The sequence below is a fragment of the Xenopus laevis genome, chromosome 3L, assembly GCF_017654675.1.
Source record: "Xenopus laevis strain J_2021 chromosome 3L, Xenopus_laevis_v10.1, whole genome shotgun sequence".
NCBI lineage: Eukaryota > Metazoa > Chordata > Amphibia > Anura > Pipidae > Xenopus > Xenopus laevis.
Window position 1 is genome coordinate 161,053,152 of NC_054375.1, and position 19,132 is coordinate 161,072,283.

The following is a 19,132-nucleotide window of genomic DNA, read 5'->3' on the forward strand; positions in this document are numbered from 1 at the left end:
AAATCTTGGGCAAAACTGGACCTTTCGTGGTTCAGAATAGACAAACTAAATTTTAAGGACATTACTAATATCTTTAGTGTGATGTTAAAGCCATGCAAGGAGGGATCTTTGAGCTCATTTTGGCAGATTAACAGCTCAGGGTATCCAGGAAAACAATGTTCACAACTAAACAATTCACTTACATTTTATCAGACCACCTAATTGGTTGGGTTATATTGGCTCACCAACTTTTCCCCCCATCTCCAGCACTTTTATGGACACCCAATAGCAGCTGCTCCAATATCACTGATCCTTTTGACCTGCTCAACTGTCTTTGAGTCAGGCTCCTCCCACATTACCTTTCACTGGGGGCTAGGCAAAAGCCTTGTATTTCATTTGTACAACCAAACCGTCCCTAAATATTGGTCTACAAAATGTAATCAGAACAAATCTTTCACAACTCCCTAAATGCCATGTATAAAATATCCATACACTAAGGGTATTGATCTTATACCCAACTTACAACATATTTTTCATCTATTTAAAGACAATCCCTTGCTTTATAGAACACAAATCGACAGACATTTCTCTGGAGACCTGGTTTCTCCATCCTTTCTACACCTTTTCTCCTGAAATGCTCTTCCATCCCTTCATGTTGTTTGTTTTCTTTATTTCTACATCCATCCTTTCTTCTCTTCAGCTTTCTTCTGCCATCCTTTCATGTTGGTTTTCTCTCTTCCCAAATCCTTTCTTCTCTTCAACTTCTTCCTCCATCCTTTCATGCTGTTGGTTTTCTTCTCTTCATCTTCTCGTTAGCTTTCTTCCTCCCTCCATCCTTTGATGCTGTTGGGTCTTCTTTCTTTCCCCGTCCTTTCTTCTCTTCAACTTATTCCTCCATCTTTTCATGTTGTTGGTTTTCTTTCTTCCCCATTCTTTCTTCAACTTATTCCTCCATTCTTTCATGTTGTTGGTTTTCGTTCTCCATCTTCTCTTCAATTTATTCCTCCATCCTTTCTTCTCTTCAACTTCTTCTTGCCAGCTTTCTTCCTCCATCCTTTCATGTTGTTGGTTTTCTTTCTTTCCCCCTCTTTTCTTCACAATAATCATTTTATTTTCATACTCACTTTATATCAGAACCAGAGAACAGTAAGGCACAGTCAATAGCAATGACATTTACACAGTACCATAAAACAGTGAACATTTGTAATGAAAGGACAAGGAAAACCCCAACTCACTGGGGTGCCACTATATTAGGCCTAGTCCATCAATCAAATTGCTAAGTTTCCTCCTGCAGGCCCCTATCCAGAAATAAAAGCTGCACCAGGCCAGATTGCAGTGTTCAGATCTGGGCTGCAGGTGAAATTGGCCCAATATTTAGCATTTAGCCTTGTGTTCCCCCTCTAGCTGCAGCCAGGGCAAGCACCAACCTGAGGGAACTGCAGGCAGGACTTGATGCACAAGAGTGGCCTCTTACCAGGACCCCTCAGTTGAGAGCAGCCTCTTACCTGGCAGTGCTTCTATAACCAGGGGGTGGCTATCTGCCTGTACAGCTTTCAATGGAAATGAAAAAGACATCTGAGATCTGCTGCTCCCCAAGACACACAAAAAAAGTTGAGTTTTGGTCAGAGTGCACCCTAAAGTAAATGGTGGCCAAACAAAACAATAATGGCTTTTGGACTCCTACTGCTTTGTTAGGCTCCACATTCAGATACCTAAATAGACATTTACACTCTGTGTAGCACTCACTGGCACAGGAACAGATCTCTTGGAACCTGAACCCCAAGTTGCAATGAGGAATGTTGCTGTAGAAGAAGATCCCCAAGAATCGTGCTGGGTGGTGGGAGGGCTATGTACAATTCCAAGGCCAAAAGGCTCAATCTGAAGGAAATGAGCCAGATGATTCTCCTCACACCCTCTGTGCCAGCGGAATGTATAGTGGGAGCAAGTCTTGGTGACATCATTCTCCATGCAGATTAGCGATACAGGAAACACCAATGGGACTGGCGGCTTTGCCCAAAACGCAACAAAAGAGGAAAATGGCTCTATATAACTTGAAATAATTCTCTTTATACAAGAAAGTCTACAATTAAAAACCAGCCCTCCTTCCCCCCACACACCCCCAACCCCTGAAAAAAGGGGTGGAAGGGGCATTTTAGAGTTCATCACCCTCCCCATAAAGTGTCCAAGAGGTAGAAAGAGGGAGCTCTGTATCCTCCTTCCTCAGTGAGGGGTACAGTCTCTGTCTGTATATGCGCAGAGGGGGGCAGGGCACATTCAGGAGAGGGGTGAGCGGGGGTCACTGTCACCACAGTCGGTGCTGGTGAAGATTTCGGCTAAGAACTGACCGGACATCCGCTGTGAACCTGCAGGGAGACGAGAGTGAGTGACTGTACTTCACCCAAACACACATCTGTACCAGTCACATGCCAGCCTTGAGCCAATCATCAGACCAAATGCAGGACTTTCCATACCTGCCGGATTGTACCACAACTTGCTCTGTGCTGCATGCACTCTCATGTATAATGAATAAATGGAGGTGCAGGAGTATTAATGGAGGGTATTAATGGAGGGTATTAATGGAGACTTCTGCCCAAGGACAAGTGCAACATAAACCCCAGAGGACCCCCACCAGTCATTACCTTAGAGCGTCCAACATCGGCAGCAGATTCAAAAGGGCCGTGTCGCTGGGGTCACTGAACCACGACTTTATGGGAATTGCGTTATCTGTGGGGTAAAATAGTAGACTTAGTATATGTGCTACACTGAGTGCATCTGTCTAGGGCACATCTTACCCACCCCCTGCTGGTACATCTGGTCTGTTCACTCATTCCCTGCCCATCAGGGGGCACCTCATACCTACCCCCTGCTATAGCTTCTCTCTACCACTATGTCTATAATTACTACTAGTGTCTAATAACTGATACTCAGAGTTCCCTGTATAACCTTGTGCCTTTATATGGTCACTCAGTGACTTCTCATATCCTTATCATTTACAGTAGGGGGTACATTATCCCTTATAATACATGAGTGATACTCAGAGTTCCCTGTATAACTCAGCCTGCAGCCTTGTGCCTTTATATGGTCACAGAACAACCCCTCAGTGACTTCTAATATCCTTATCAATTACAGTAGGGGGTACATTATCCCTTATAATACATGAGGGATACTCAGAGTTCCCTGTATAACTCAGCCTGCAGCCTTGTGCCTTTATATGGTCACAGAACAACCCCTCAGTGACTTCTAATATCCTTATCAATTACAGTAGGGGGTACATTATCCCTTATAATACATGAGGGATACTCAGAGTTCCCTGTATAACTCAGCCTGCAGCCTTGTGCCTTTATATGGTCACAGAACAACCCCTCAGTGACTTCTAATATCCTTATCATTTACAGTAGGGGGTACATTATCCCTTATAATACACGAGTGATACTCAGAGTTCCCTGTATAACTCAGCCTGCAGCCTTGTGCCTTTATATGGTCACTCAGTGACTTCTCATATCCTTATCATTTACAGTCGGGGGTACATTATCCCTTATAATACATGAGTGATACTCAGAGTTCCCTGTATAACTCAGCCTGCAGCCTTGTGCCTTTATATGGTCACAGAACAACCCCTCAGTGACTTCTAATATCCTTATCATTTACAGTAGGGGGTACATTATCCCTTATAATACATGAGTGGTCTGTGGACCTGAGCAATGACATTAAGAGAGATATGGCTGCTGCAGATAAAGGGGAAAGTAGAACTGAATATTAATTATAACTATAATAAAAGATAGCATCTGGCAGGCTACACTACTAATATACTGTACACCTGTAAGAGGGAGTACCAGTAGGTAACAAGGGAGAAACCATTCAACAGAAGAGGGGTGCTAAGGAGTAGGAGGGAGGAAGAAGAAGAAGAAGAAGTGTTGGAGTGGATATGGAGGGAGGAAGAAGTAGTGTTGGAGTGGATATGGAGGGAGGAAGAAGTAGTGTTGGAGTGGATATGGAGGGAGGAAGAAGTAGTGTTGGAGTGGATATGGAGGGAGGAAGAAGTAGTGTTGGAGTGGATATGGAGGGAGGAAGAAGTGTTAGAGTGGATATGGAGGGAGGAAGAAGTGTTGGAGTAGATATGGAGGGAGGAAGTTGTTGGAGTGGATATGGAGGGAGGAAGAAGTGTTGGAGTGGATTTGGAGGGAGGAAGAAGTGTTGGAGTGGATATGGAGGGAGGAGGAAGTTGTTGGAGTGGATATGGAGGGAGAGGGAAGAAGTGTTGGAGTGGATATGGAGGGAGGAAGAAGTGTTAGAGTGGATATGGAGGGAGGAAGAAGTGTTGGAGTAGATATGGAGGGAGGAAGTTGTTGGAGTGGATATGGAGGGAGGAAGAAGTGTTGGAGTGGATATGGAGGGAGGAGGAAGTTGTTGGAGTGGATATGGAGGGAGAGGGAAGAAGTGTTGGAGTGGATATGGAGGGAGAGGGAAGAAGTGTTGGAGTGGATATGGAGGGAGGAGGAAGTTGTTGGAGTGGATATGGAGGGAGAGGGAAGAAGTGTTGGAGTGGATATGGAGGGAGGAGGAAGTTGTTGGAGTGGATATGGAGGGAGGAGGAAGTTGTTGGAGTGGATATGGAGGGAGAGGGAAGAAGTGTTGGAGTGGATATGGAGGGAGGAGGAAGTTGTTGGAGTGGATATGGAGGGAGAGGGAAGAAGTGTTGGAGTGGATATGGAGGGAGGAGGAAGTTGTTGGAGTGGATATGGAGGGAGGAGGAGACCGGTACCTGGGTGACTCCTGTAGGCCCCCGGAGAGTTGTCCAGAATGACGACACTAGAGAGGTCGCTGTGCACCACAGACAGGTCCTTAATGTAACTGCCCAGTTCCAGGGTACAGTGCTACAGGAGAGAACAATATGAGTGGACATGGAGTGAGCCCCAAAATAAATACATGGTGTATAGAGTGCAGCTGACTCACCTGTCTGTAGAATCTTCTCCTGAGGACTCCCTTGTTGTTATCTAACTTGTCTGCCACAGCAGAGCCATAGATCTCCATACTGGCTGTGAATACCACCAGCTCATACCACTGACTCACCTGAGGAAGGATACATGTATATATATATTTATATATATGTATAATAATCATTACAATTACACCGCTCCTTTCTTTGCCCCACACGCTGGTCAATACATCCCACTACCAAAACATGTGTGTGTGTGTGTGTATGTGTATATATATATATATATTCATTCTACTGGGGCCCAGTGACCCTCCTCCTTATAATATCCCTATCATCAATTTCTTGCACCCCTTTCCTATCTCCCCACTGTCCCCCATTACTGCTCCATTGCCAATATACATACTCACCACCTCCAGGAAGAAATCTACGTGCGGCCGTTTATGTACAAAGAATCTCACTGGGTGTTTGTCTATAACAACCTGCAGGGCCGAGACACAATCATGAGAGGGGCCACACTGACTGCACAGGGAATTGGGGTCTATATGGAAAGCTCGTGGGGTCAGAAGAGAGGGAGGGGGAGGGAGAGGGAGTAGGAGGGAGAGAGAGCAGAGGAAATAGAGGGAGACATAAAACAGAAGAGAAACAAGATGTAGACACTACAATTACCTTAAGAATAAAGTCAGGAGGGGTCCCAGGTCGGACTGTGGGGCGCAGCACCCCATCATGATGAGAATGGATCAGGGTCTCATCTAAATCTAGAACTAGAACTTTCCGTTTCACCTGACCTGCGGAACAGAGGAGACCTGAGAGAGGAGGGACAGCACAGAGCGGGAAGCCCAGCATGGCGCCAAATAATGTGAACCAGCCTATGGAAGGGCGGGGCCAGTGACAGGGAGGGGCCAGTGGCAGGGAGGGGCCAGTGGCAGGGAGGGGCCAGTGGCAGGGAGGGGCCAGTGGCAGTCAGAGGGAGGAACAGTAACTTACTGAGGCGGTTGCGGGAGGCAGGAGAGAGAGGCAGGACATCGTATCTCACAGTCTGGTACTGAATAATCTGCAAGAGTCAGACAATACACACTAATTAAACATCAACACAAAACATTATGGTTTGCCTAATAAAAGAACACACAATTCTAAACATCTTTGCAATATACATCCAATAAGAACATTTTCTTGAAAGCAGTGTCTGTTTGTTTCTATCCTCTGCACTGCCGGTTCAGACTGTTGATACAAGACAAAGCAGTCGATTAACAGACCTGGCTTTGCTGTTGGGGAACCAAGACTTTTGCAACATTAAACAGTAACAAGCAGGAGTTAAGTGAATGCTACTTTCAATAGCAATTGATTTTACCAATAACTTAAAAGCAGTGAAAGTGTTTATGTATATATATATATATATATATATATAAATAAATATTGGAAAGTTGCTTAGAATTCTGCTCTCTCTTATTAAGCACAGTTGTATTTTGGGCTTGACTTGCCCTTTAAATGAAAAGTTATGATTGGCAGTGAGTGTTCCAGCTGAGGGCGATTTATCACATGGAGAAGCCAAACGTGACTACAACTTGCCCAGGGTCAGCAACGGGCAACTCCACTAACTGACATTCATGTGCCCAAACACTGCACGGGAATAAATAGGAGGTGGGGAGATATATGGGGTATAGAGGGACCTTTTATGCACAATGCTCAGGACCTGGGGGTTTCCGGATAATGGATCTTTCCATAATGTGGATCTTCATACCTTAAGTCTACTAGAAAATCATATAAACATGAAAAAGCCAATAGGCTGGTTTTGCTTCCAATAAGGATTAATTATATCTTAGTTGGGATCAAGTACAAGCGACTGTTTTATTATTACACAGAAAAAGGAAATCAGTTTTAAACATTTGGATTATTTGCATAAACTGGAGTCTATGAGAGATGGTTTTTCAGAGCTTTCTGGATAATGGATCTGTGGTAAGGAGTCTGATACTTGTATATCATTATATATGGGCTATGAGTAACAGGTACATAGAAAAGTAATAAAAAGTTAAACATGATGACGTGTCAATTTTCAAGCTGTGTTTCTATGTTACTTCTGTGTTACTTCTGTGTTACTTCTGTGTTACTTCTGTGTTACTTCTGTGTTACTTCTGTGTTACTTCTGTGTTACTTCTGTGTTACTTCTGTGTTACTGTGTTACTGTGTTACTGTGTTACTGTGTTACTGTGTTACTGTGTTACTGTGTTACTGTGTTACTGTGTTACTGTGTTACTCTGTTACTGTGTTACTCTGTTACTGTGTTACTCTGTTACTGTGTTACTCTGTTACTGTGTTACTCTGTTACTGTGTTACTCTGTTACTGTGTTACTCTGTTACTGTGTTACTCTGTTACTGTGTTACTCTGTTACTGTGTTACTCTGTTACTGTGTTACTCTGTTACTGTGTTACTCTGTTACTGTGTTACTGGTCTGTGTACTATGTTACTGTGTTACTATGTTACTGGTGTTACTATGTTACTGTGTACTATGTTACTGTGTTACTATGTTACTGTGTTACTATGTTACTGTGTTACTGTTAAGTTTTACTATGTACTGTGTTACTATGTTACTGTGTTACTATGTTACTGTGTTACTATGTTACTGTGTTACTATGTTACTGTGTTACTATGTTACTGTGTTACTATGTTACTGTGTTACTATATTACTGTGTTACTATATTACTGTGTTACTATGTTACTGTGTTACTATGTTACTGTGTTACTATATTACTGTGTTACTATATTACTGTGTTACTATGTATACAATATACAGGTATGGTATCTGTTACCTGGAAACCTGTTATCCAGAAAGCTCAGAATCTCCAATAGACTCCATTTTACCCAATTAATCAAAATTGATAAAATGATTTCCTTTTTCTCTGAAATAATAAAAACAGTAGCTTGTACTTGATCCCAACTAAGATATAATTAATCCTTATTGGCTTTATTTCATGTTTATATGGTTTTCTAATAGACAAGGTTATGCGGAAAACCCCAGGTCTGGAGCATTCTGGATAACTGGTCCCATAGCTGTATATAGAGGGGAAGGTATGTATGGATACAGGGAGGAGATAGATAGATATAGATATAGATATATAGATATATATAAATATATTACACAAAAGCCATGAATATCCTGTAAATTGTATCCTTATAAACAATGAGTTCTGATGTCATCAGTTATAAACGGTGAGTTCTGATGTCATTTCTGTCACATGATCACAAACAAAAATATAGTTGACTTGTAATTAATGTTCACTCACTAGTATTACCCAATTTCAGGCTGTGTATAGGGATATAAAGCAGAATAGGACACAATACATTACTGTAATGAATTGAGATGTAATGATATCAGTGCTCAGTGCTATTAATAATCACATGCTCAGTTCTCTATCAATTTAGCACCAACATACAATTCATGGTATTTCAATCCATTGTGTTATATACAGATAATTAAAATGATTAAAGTGCTTAAGTGCTATAAATGAGGTGCTGTGACTTTAAATAAAATGTATCTACTCACAACTGATGAATAATCTAAAAGTTCCTGGTTCTTATAGGAATTAAATAAGGTGCTAGTGCTGTAGTTATAAGTTTAAAGTGAGTTCATGGTATCAAACAATTAGAAATAAAGCGTCAGCAATTCATAAATAAAAGTTAGAAATGAGAGAATAGTCTAGAGGTGGAGTTGTCCTGTAGATACTGACTGTGTTGTTCTGAGCCCTGGGACATCACACGTGGGAGGAGGCAGAACACTGAGGACTGGGGGCTCGTTACTTGTAAGGAGAGAACTTTGTTATAGAACCAACAAATCCTCAGTGACTTACAGATAAAAGAGAATAAATGCTGCGCTAATAGCGCTACAATCCCATTACATTTCTCTGGATCAGAGATTTAATTAAAATTTATAAAGGTAAGATTTCAATAATGAGTTGTTTTTTTTTTAAAAAAAAAAAGGGTTTGAAGGCTCCCGACGTGCGTTTCGCTTACGCTTTATCAAGGCAAATGGGCTTTTCATCCGTCGCATGGATTTTTAACGCTTCAGTGTCTGACATCATAGAGATCTCGTGAGATTCTCACACTGTGGAGCCTCATTGCTGCACATCTGTCAGTCTGATACTCACAGCTGACACTCCAGTTTGTCTCAGGAACCCAGCCCAAATATTTCCTATAGATCGATTTAGCAAAAATTCAATTTGACCACTTGTGGTCAAATTGAATTTTTGCTAAATCGATCTATAGGAAATATTTGGGCTGGGTTTTTCAACGGAAGTGGGGGCAAGAGAGCTCGGGGTCTAATCCTTCTTTATTCTATACAACCTCTTACAATCTTCCTTCCTTTCTAAGGGACCGACGGTTTGTGGCTTTTTAGGGATACCTAGCCTCTTAATAACACTTAGGGCAAGTTAAATACCAAGGCCACAGCCCCGGTTACCCTGTCCTGCCTTATCTTTGTGGTGTCCCAGGCTTTAGAAAAAATCAGGCAGTTAGTTTATGGGACAACTCCACCATCTATTTTTTCTATTTCCTTAATCTAAATTTATGGATTGTGACTTCAATTGCTAACCCACTAACTAAAGTTGGTCATTTTTTTATATATATTTTTAATTGATTTTTTTCTTTGGGGTCTAATATTCTAATTTATTGCACAGCACTTTACTTAAATCCATGAATTTTTCTAATTATGGATGAATTTATAGCAGCACTAGCACTTTATTAATTCTATTACAATTCTCTATGAATTGTTGTCAGTAAACAAGTGTAATAAATCACGTTGCAGTATTTCTGGCCAATTTTAGAATCATAACAATTGGTGGGGTTTCTTTTTCTTTTCTAAAATAATTTTTGAGATCTCTATGATGTCAGACACTGAAGCGTTAAAAATCCATGCGACGGATGGAAAGCCCATTTGCCTTGATAAAGCGTAAGCGAAACGTATGTCGGGGAGCCTTCAAACCCTTTTTTTTAAAAAAAAAAACTCATTATTGAAATCTTACCTTTATAAATTTTAATTAAATCTCTGATCCAGAGAAATGTAATGGGATTGTAGCGCTATTAGCGCAGCATTTATTCTCTTTTATCTGTAAGTCACTGAGGATTTGTTGGTTCTATAACAAAGTTCTCTCCTTACAAGTAACGAGCCCCCAGTCCTCAGTGTTCTGCCTCCTCCCACGTGTGATGTCCCAGGGCTCAGAACAACACAGTCAGTATCTACAGGACAACTCCACCTCTAGACTATTCTCTCATTTCTAACTTTTATTTATGAATTGCTGACGCTTTATTTCTAATTGTTTGATACCATGAACTCACTTTAAACTTATAACTACAGCACTAGCACCTTATTTAATTCCTATAAGAACCAGGAACTTTTAGATTATTCATCAGTTGTGAGTAGATACATTTTATTTAAAGTCACAGCACCTCATTTATAGCACTTAAGCACTTTAATCATTTTAATTATCTGTATATAACACAATGGATTGAAATACCATGAATTGTATGTTGGTGCTAAATTGATAGAGAACTGAGCATGTGATTATTAATAGCACTGAGCACTGATATCATTACATCTCAATTCATTACAGTAAGCTAGTGTGGGGTTTTACTGCTTTCTCTTGTTTTTAGTATTTCTGTCACGACTCACTGAAACGTGTGTATTATAATAAATAAAGTTCCCCCTGTTGTAAAATATGAGGATATTATAAGTTACCTCGCAGTTCCATGACCTGTATAACTCGGCCTCGTACTTTTATATGGTCATGAAACTCCTCGGTAACTTATAATATCCTTATATTTTACAAGAGGAGGTACTTTATTCATATATATATATATATATAGTGAATAAAGTACCCCCTCTTGTAAATATAAGGATATTATAAGTTACCGAGGAGTTTCATGACCATATAAAAGTACGAGGCCGAGTTATACAGGTCATGGAACTGCGAGGTAACTTATAATATCCTCATATTTTACAACTGGGGCTACTTTATTAATTATAATACACAAATTTTAGTGAGTCATGTGACAGAAATGACATCAGAACTCACCGTTTATAACTGATGACGTCACTACTCACCGTTTATAAGGCTATAATTTACAAGATATTCATGGCTTTTGTGTATTATAGAGAGATATATACACATAGAGAGGAAGGAATAGAAGACTATATATTGAGGGGTATATATAGAGGTATATATAGAGACATAAGGAAGGAAGACTATATTTAGACGAGTATATAGAGGAGTATATAGAGAGATATATATAGAGACACAAGGAAGACTATATATACAGAGGAATAGATATATATATATAGACATAGAGAGAAAGAGAAGACGATATAGAGAGAGGCAGGAGAGACTCACGGTGCGGAACTGCCGGCGGAGAAGGTAGAGGACGAAGCTCCAGAGTTTGGCAGCGAAGGCCACGAAGCCCCTGAGGCCGAGGAGCCCTGGAGTCCGCATCATCCCGGGAATAGGGCGCTGGGGGCGGGCAGGGCAGTGGGGGACAGAGGAGGAGCCTCCGTTAGTCGCTGAGAGGAATTTGAGCTTGAGGCGCCGGTTACACTCCCATTCTGCTCTGGGAGGCGCTGCAGGGCTCTCTGACAGCCGCCATAGCGGAACTCCGCGTCACTTCCGCACCGTGTAAGTCACAAAGCGCATGCGCGCGTGCATCGCTACCTCCAGGAACATAGCCAACTGCGCCTGCGCACTCGATATTCTACAAACGCCGCGTCACACGCTGTAGTTCCCCTAGGTTTCCGCTCTTACATTTGCTCATGCGCAGTCAGGCTGAACTGTATGCTGTAGTACATGATAACAACCAGCAGGCGTGTAGCGTCCCTGACTATACCCTCAGCAACTGTGTGGGCGGGACAGACTAGTTGGCTTGTGCGCTGATTGGTGGCTCGTACTGCCATTCTCACTGGACTGTACCACAGCCGCTGCCTGAGGGGGAAGAGGCTTCAGCTGTGCCCTGAGCTCTCGGGCAGGACTGTGAGTGAGAAGCAATTGTGCCCTGTGAGTTCTCTCTGCCCAATGCAATGTGTCCCATACACGGTATAGCCACGCCCCACCGGCTCTGTGTCTCACATAGTAATCTTGTCATTGGCCCACTGAGTTAGTGAGCACTTCCTGTCCCACACAGATTGCAAAGGGGCGGGTCTTACTCTTTCACCTCCATCATGTGAGCCAGTGAAATGTGAGCCCAAGGGCCAGTACAGAGTTTGAGGGACAAGTGAAAGTGGGGTACAGGGCCCCTGCGTCACACAGTGAGAGATAGACATCAGTCTGGGCACCACCATAGCACTGGCCCTCCCTTACCCACCAGGGGCCACAGTACTGAGGGGGATGTGGAGACTAAAGTGCAGGGGGCGCTAACACGGGTACAGCAGCCGCACGACTCTTATTCATGAATAAACTGACACTAATAAACACAACTCCCTGGGTCCCGCCGTTATTCACCAGCTGCACTTCCGGATAATTCCGCCTGGTGACGTCACTGCACCGCGTGAGAGGAAAAAATAGTATTGCAGCGCGGGAAAACATCGGATTGGCTACTGAGGGGGTGGGAATGCTCCGGGTTACGTCATTGAACATGAAGAAAGGTGATTTGAGTGGGCGGAGTATTTGCAGGTAGCGCCGAGCCTCTCAGCAATTATAGTTCCACATACTCTCTATAAGGGGTTAAACTGCGTCTCCTCCCACTCTCCCTCTCATAATGACTGTGTGTCCTGTAACTGAGCGCCCACTCCACATTCCTTCCTGCCCAGCAATTCTACTGACTCCTCCCACATTCCACACAGACTCTTTCCTCATAACAACTCACCAGGGACTCTCCCCATCCCCCACACCGTCTTTACTTATAATAACCCTTCCCTCCAGCTACACTCCCTATAATAATGTCCCCCCCCACACTTGCATCCCCCGAGGTACAGTCCCTATAATAATGTCCCCTCACTTCCCTCCCCCGAGGTACAGTCCCTATAATAATGTCCCCTCACTTCCCTCCCCCGAGGTACAGTCCCTATAATAATGTCCCCTCACTTCCCTCCCCCGAGGTACACTCCCTATAATAATGTCCCCTCACTTCCCTCCCCTGAGGTACACTCCCTATAATAATGTCCCCTCACTTCCCTCCCCCGAGGTACAGTCCGTATAATAATGTCCCCTCACTTCCCTCCCCCGAGGTACAGTCCCTATAATAATGTCCCCTCACTTCCCTCCCCCAAGGTACAGTCCGTATAATAATGTCCCCTCACTTCCCTCCCCGAGGTACAGTCCCTATAATAATGTCCCCTCACTTCCCTCCCCGAGGTACAGTCCCTATAATAATGTCCCCCCCACTTCCCTCCCCCAGGTACAGTCCCTATAATAATGTCCCTTCACTTCCCTCCCCCGAGGTACAGTCCCTATAATAATGTCCCCTCACTTCCCTCCCCCGAGGTACACTCCCTATAATAATGTCCCCTCACTTCCCTCCCCCCAGGTACAGTCCCTATAACAATGTCCCCTCACTTCCCTCCCCCGAGGTACAGCCCCTATAATAATGTCCCCTCACTTCCCTCCCCCCAGGTACAGTCCCTATAATAATGTCCCCTCACTTCCCTCCCCCGAGGTACAGCCCCTATAATAATGTCCCCCCACTTCCCTCCCCCGAGGTACAGTCCCTATAATAATGTCCCCTCACTTCCCTCCCCCGAGGTACAGTCCCTATAATAATGTCCCCTCACTTCCCTCCCCCGAGGTACAGCCCCTATAATAATGTCCCCCCACTTCCCTCCCCCGAGGTACACTCCCTATAATAATGTCCCCCCCACTTCCCTCCCCCAGCTACAGCTCCCTATAATAATGTCCCCTCACTTCCCTCCCCCAGGTACAGTCCCTATAATAATGTCCCCTCACTTCCCTCCCCCACTTCTCCCGATACAGCCCTTATATTCCCCATTCCTCCCCACTCATCCCTATAATAATGTCCCCCACTTCCTCCCCCAGTACAGCCCTATAATAGTCCCTCACTTCCCTCCCCGAGTACAGCCCTATAATAATGTCCCCTCACTTCCCCCCCCCAGGTACATCCCTATATAGTCCCCTTCACTTCCCTCCCCCGAGGTACAGCCCTATAATAATGTCCCCCACTTCCCTCCCCGAGGTACAGTCCTATAATAATGTCCCTCACTTCCTCCCCCAGGTACACCCCTATAATAATGTCCCCCACTCCCTCCCCGAGTACACCCCTATAATATTCCCCCACTTCCTCCCCCAGGTACATCCCTATAATAATGTCCCCTCACTTCCTCCCCCCAGGTACCATCCCATATAAGTCCCCTATTCCCCCCCATACGCCCCATAATAATTCCCCCCACTTCCCTCCCCGAGGTACACCCTATAATAATGTCCCCCACTTCCCTCCCCCAGTACACCCTATAATAATGTCCCCTCACTTCCCTCCCCCAGTAAGTCCCTTCAAGTCCCCTCACTTCCCTCCCCCAGTACAGCCCCTATAATAATGTCCCCTCACTTCCCTCCCCAGGTACACTCCCTATAATAATGTCCCTCACTTCCCTCCCCAGGTACAGCCCCTATAATAATGTCCCCTCACTTCCCCCCCCAGGTACACCCTATAATAATGTCCCCTCACTTCCCTCCCCGAGGTACAGCCCTATAATAATGTCCCCCACTTCCCTCCCCCAGGTACAGTCCTATAATAATGTCCCCTCACTTCCCTCCCCGAGGTACAGCCCTATAATAATGTCCCCTCACTTCCCTCCCCCAGTAAGTCCCATATATCCCTCCCCCTCCCCCAGTAAGTCCCATAATATTCCCCACTTCCCTCCCAGTAATCCCTATAATAATGTCCCCTCACTTCCCTCCCAGTAAGTCCCATATATCCCCCATCCCTCCCCATAAGTCCCATAATATCCCCCCACTCCCTCCCCAGTCATCCCTTATAATGTCCCTATTCCCTCCCCCACTCTCCCTAATAAGTCCCCTATTCTCCCCCATCCTCCCTATATAATGTCCCCCACTTCCCTCCCCCGAGGTACAGCCCTATAATAATGTCCCCTCACTTCCCTCCCCCGAGGTACAGCCCTATAATAATGTCCCCTCACTTCCCTCCCCCGAGTACAGTCCCTATAATAATTCCCTCACTTCCCTCCCCGAGGTACATCCCTATAATAATGTTCCCTCACTTCCCTCCCCGAGGTACACTCCCTATAATAATGTCCCCTCACTTCCCTCCCCTGAGGTACAGTCCCTATAATAATGTCCCCTCACTTCCCTCCCCCCAGGTACAGTCCCTATAATAATGTCCCCCACTGCCCTCCCCCGAGGTACAGTCCCTATAATAATGTCCCTCACTTCCCTCCCCCAGCTACAGTCCCTATAATAATGTCCCCTCACTTCCCTCCCCCAGGTACAGTCCCTATAATAATGTCCCCTCACTTCCCTCCCCGAGGTACAGTCCCTATAATAATGTCCCCTCACTTCCCTCCCCCGAGGTACAGTCCCTATAATAATGTCCCTGACTTCCCTCCCCCGAGGTACAGTCCCTATAATAATGTTCCCTCACTTCCCTCCCCGAGGTACAGTCCCTATAATAATGTCCCCTCACTTCCCTCCCCCGAGGTACAGTCCCTATAATAATGTCCCCCCACTTCCCTCCCCCGAGGTACAGCCCCTATAATAATGTCCCCTCACTTCCCTCCCCCCGAGGTACAGTCCCTATAATAATTTCCCCCACTTCCCTTCCCGAGGTACAGTCCCTATAATAATGTCCCCCCACTTCCCTCCCCCCAGGTACAGTCCCTATAATAATGTTCCCCCACTTCCCTCCCCCGAGGTACAGTCCCTACAATAATGTCCCCTCACGTCCCTCCCCCGAGGTACAGTCCCTATAATAATGTCCCCTCACTTCCCTCCCCCCCAGCTACAGTCCCTATAATAATGTCCCCTCACTTCCCTCCCCCCAGGTACAGTCCTTATAATAATGCCCCCCCACTGCCCTCCCTCCGAGGTACAGTCCCTATAATAATGTCCCCTCACTTCCCTCCCCCCAGCTACACTCCCTATAATAATGTCCCCTCACTTCCCTCCACCGAGGTACAGTCCCTATAATAATGTCCCCCCACTTCCCTCCCCCGAGGTACAGTCCCTATAATAATGTCCCCTCACTTCCCTCCCCCGAGGTACAGTCCCTATAATAATGTCCCCTCACTTCCCTCCCCCCAGGTACAGTCCCTATAATAATGCCCCCCCACTGCCCTCCCTCCGAGGTACAGTCCCTATAACAATGTCCCCTCACTTCCCTCCCCCGAGGTACAGTCCCTATAATAATGTCCCCTCACTTCCCTCCCCCCAGGTACAGTCCCTATAATAATGCCCCCCCACTGCCCTCCCTCCGAAGTACAGTCCCTATAATAATGTCCCCTCACTTCCCTCCCCCCAGCTACACTCCCTATAATAATGTCCCCTCACTTCCCTCCCCCGAGGTACAGTCCCTATAATAATGTCCCCTCACTTCCCCCCATGATAGAGTTATGTACCCTGATGAGCCTTTGTCCTTATCATGTGTAGCTTCAGGGCACAATTAAACCTAATGAAAGAGCTGCACCTTCCTCCATATGCAAATTAGCCTTCTGCTAGCGAGGAGGGGGGGTCAGAAATAGATGAATGATTAAAGAAATGATCCCTCATCACAAACAGATCTGATTGGTTGCTATGAAGCAGTTAGTAGGTAAAGGGTAGGCACAGAAACCAAAACCCATATAGAATGATGAGGATCAATTGCAAAGTGGTGGGAAGTAGGACATTGTATAATAGAGCCGCTATTTAATGAGATATACTGGGAATGTTGAAGAGGTGCTGGCACCCAGGTGAGCTTCCTGCTGGGATTGAGAAGTGACATGAGACTGCACAAGGTGTTGGCACAAGTGCTGGTGCCCTACATTCCACACGGGTGATGCTACTGGTTGTGCAAGTTTGGCCCACACAGAAGCAACATGCCAGAGCTGCTGAGGAATCTTCTGGAACACTGACTAAAGAGTAGTTGTAAAGAGGTGAGAAATAGGCCATTCTAGAACATAGCAGCCCTTTAATGAGTTACACAGGGATCTCGAAGTGTCTGTTGTGATTACAATCCAAGGAGGCTCGGCAAGAGGTAGAACCTGGGAGACTTTCTAGGGTTTGGGTTTTAACAATTTTTATTTAGCATCTCAATTGTACAAATTGCATTGCATACAAGTAGTAAGAAAATGTCTTATTTGGGAGATTTCTGCATATTCAATAAACTTGAAATAGTAACCATTTGTCTTGCTAACAATCTTTGTTTCTAGATGCGGAGTAAAAACATAAAGGAAATAGAATCTAAATGGAGAGAGTGAAAACATGACTCTGAGTACCCCTTTACCTCTTCCCACCCTCCTCCAAAGCACTGGGTGTTGTGTACCTCTAAGGTGACATAGTTCTGTCCAGATGTGTTTTCCCCTCACTACCTTGTTTTATTTTTTAATGGGGGGGCTGAGAGCGGGCTCCCTTTGATCCATGTCGTATTATGTTATGTATGGTTTTATACAGTTAGGAGAGCTCACATCAGGGTCCACTTCAATCCAGAAGTCCCAGATCTCATTAAAACAGGAAATTGTTTCATACATACCGTAATTTCTGTTTCCTGGTCACTTCCATGGCAGCATTCACCAACGGGTTAACTTCCCCCTGCAGGCCAGCGGACAGGACCTCCCACTATCAATTTAAAAGTTCCACCTCTTCCCTTACCCCTAGTCTCAGTATTAAAGCTGTCCCCTATGAAGGGTGGGAAACTCCCGGTGAATGCTGCCATGGAAGTGACCAGGAAACAGAAATTACGGTATGTATGAAACAATTTCCTGTTTTCCTAAGTCACCCATGGTCAGCATTCACCAACGGGACATACCCAAGCTAAAAACAGAGGGCGGGACAAAAATGCATTTAAACAGAACTTTTAATTTGTGGAAGACATTACAGACTGTAAAACTTTCCTCCCAAATTTAGCTTCCTGGGAAGACAATACATCCAATTTGTAATGTTTAACAAATGTATTTAAAGACGACCATCTTGCCGACTTGCAGATACTCTCTGGCGACTCCCTGGCTTGCGCCGCCCAGGAACTTGCCAATGCCCTGGTAGAATGAGCCTTCAACCCTTTAGGTACTCCTCTTCCTGCCACGTTGTATGCCTTTGCTATGGCCGCCACGATCCAGGAACTAATAGTTCTCTTCGTTGGGGCTTGACCTTTCCTATACCCGTTAGTATTATGAACAAATGCTCTGATCTCCTCCATGCTTTTGTTCTTTCCATATAAATCTTCACAGCCCTTACTAAATCCAGGGTGTGCCACATCTTTTCCTCTGCAGATCTTGGGTCTGGAAAGAAAGCAGGCAGAATAACCTCTAAGTCCATATGGAACTTGGACATGACCTTTGGAAGGAACCCGAATGCTGGTTTCAACACAACTCGATCTTCAAATATCACTGTATGTGGCTCCGAAACTGACAGAGCTGCCAACTCTCCCACTCTACAGGCTGATGTAACAGCCACTAAAAGAATCACTTTTAGCGTCATATTCCAAACGGAGGCCTTCTCCAATGGTTCAAATGGAGACTCAGACAAGGTCTTCAGGACGAAGGGAAGATCCCATGGGGCAGACAACTTCTTTTCGTTGGTCTTACCCTTACTAGGGCATTAAAGAATCTTTTCACCAGCGGTCTCTCTGCCCAATTCTTCCCTGTTAATGCCGAAATTGCAGACACCTGACCCCTCAGTGTGCTACAATGCAACCTCTTCTTATACCCCGAAAACAAAAATTCTACCAGCATTGGAGCTGATGGAGACAAAGGGTCTTCTTTTCTCTCTGTAGCAAATTCCACAAACTTCTCCCATACTCTATAGTATTGCTGGGAAGTGCTTGGTTTCCTTGACTTCAACAGAAAGTCTATGACTTCTTCCTTCTGAAACAACTGTGTTAACTTTCCCCTCTCAACCGCCAAGCCATCAAGGCTAGATGATTGTGCCTTTGGATCTGGATTGATCTCTGCGTCAGCCAACCTGGAAAGCTCTGAATCTGCATGGGCTTCTCTATGGCCAGCTTTTGAAGAAGAGGAAACCATGGCCTTCTGGGCCAGAAAGGGATTACCGCAATGGCTTCTGCTCTGTCTTTCCTTATTTTTT

The 19,132-nt window shown here is 44.8% G+C and overlaps 1 protein-coding gene across 1 annotated transcript; it reads right to left on the reverse strand.

Moving 5' to 3' along the window:
* Positions 1-2,281: 2,281 nt before the first annotated feature.
* On the reverse strand, positions 2,282-11,395 carry ctdnep1.L (CTD nuclear envelope phosphatase 1 L homeolog). The gene is made up of 8 exons (NM_001090723.1): positions 11,294-11,395; positions 5,900-5,966; positions 5,582-5,700; positions 5,323-5,394; positions 4,933-5,049; positions 4,742-4,853; positions 2,619-2,703; positions 2,282-2,342 (listed from the first exon to the last, which is right to left on the reverse strand). Exons 1-8 carry the CDS (start codon positions 11,393-11,395, stop codon positions 2,282-2,284), a joined length of 735 nt encoding a protein of 244 aa, NP_001084192.1.
* Positions 11,396-19,132: the final 7,737 nt, after the last annotated feature.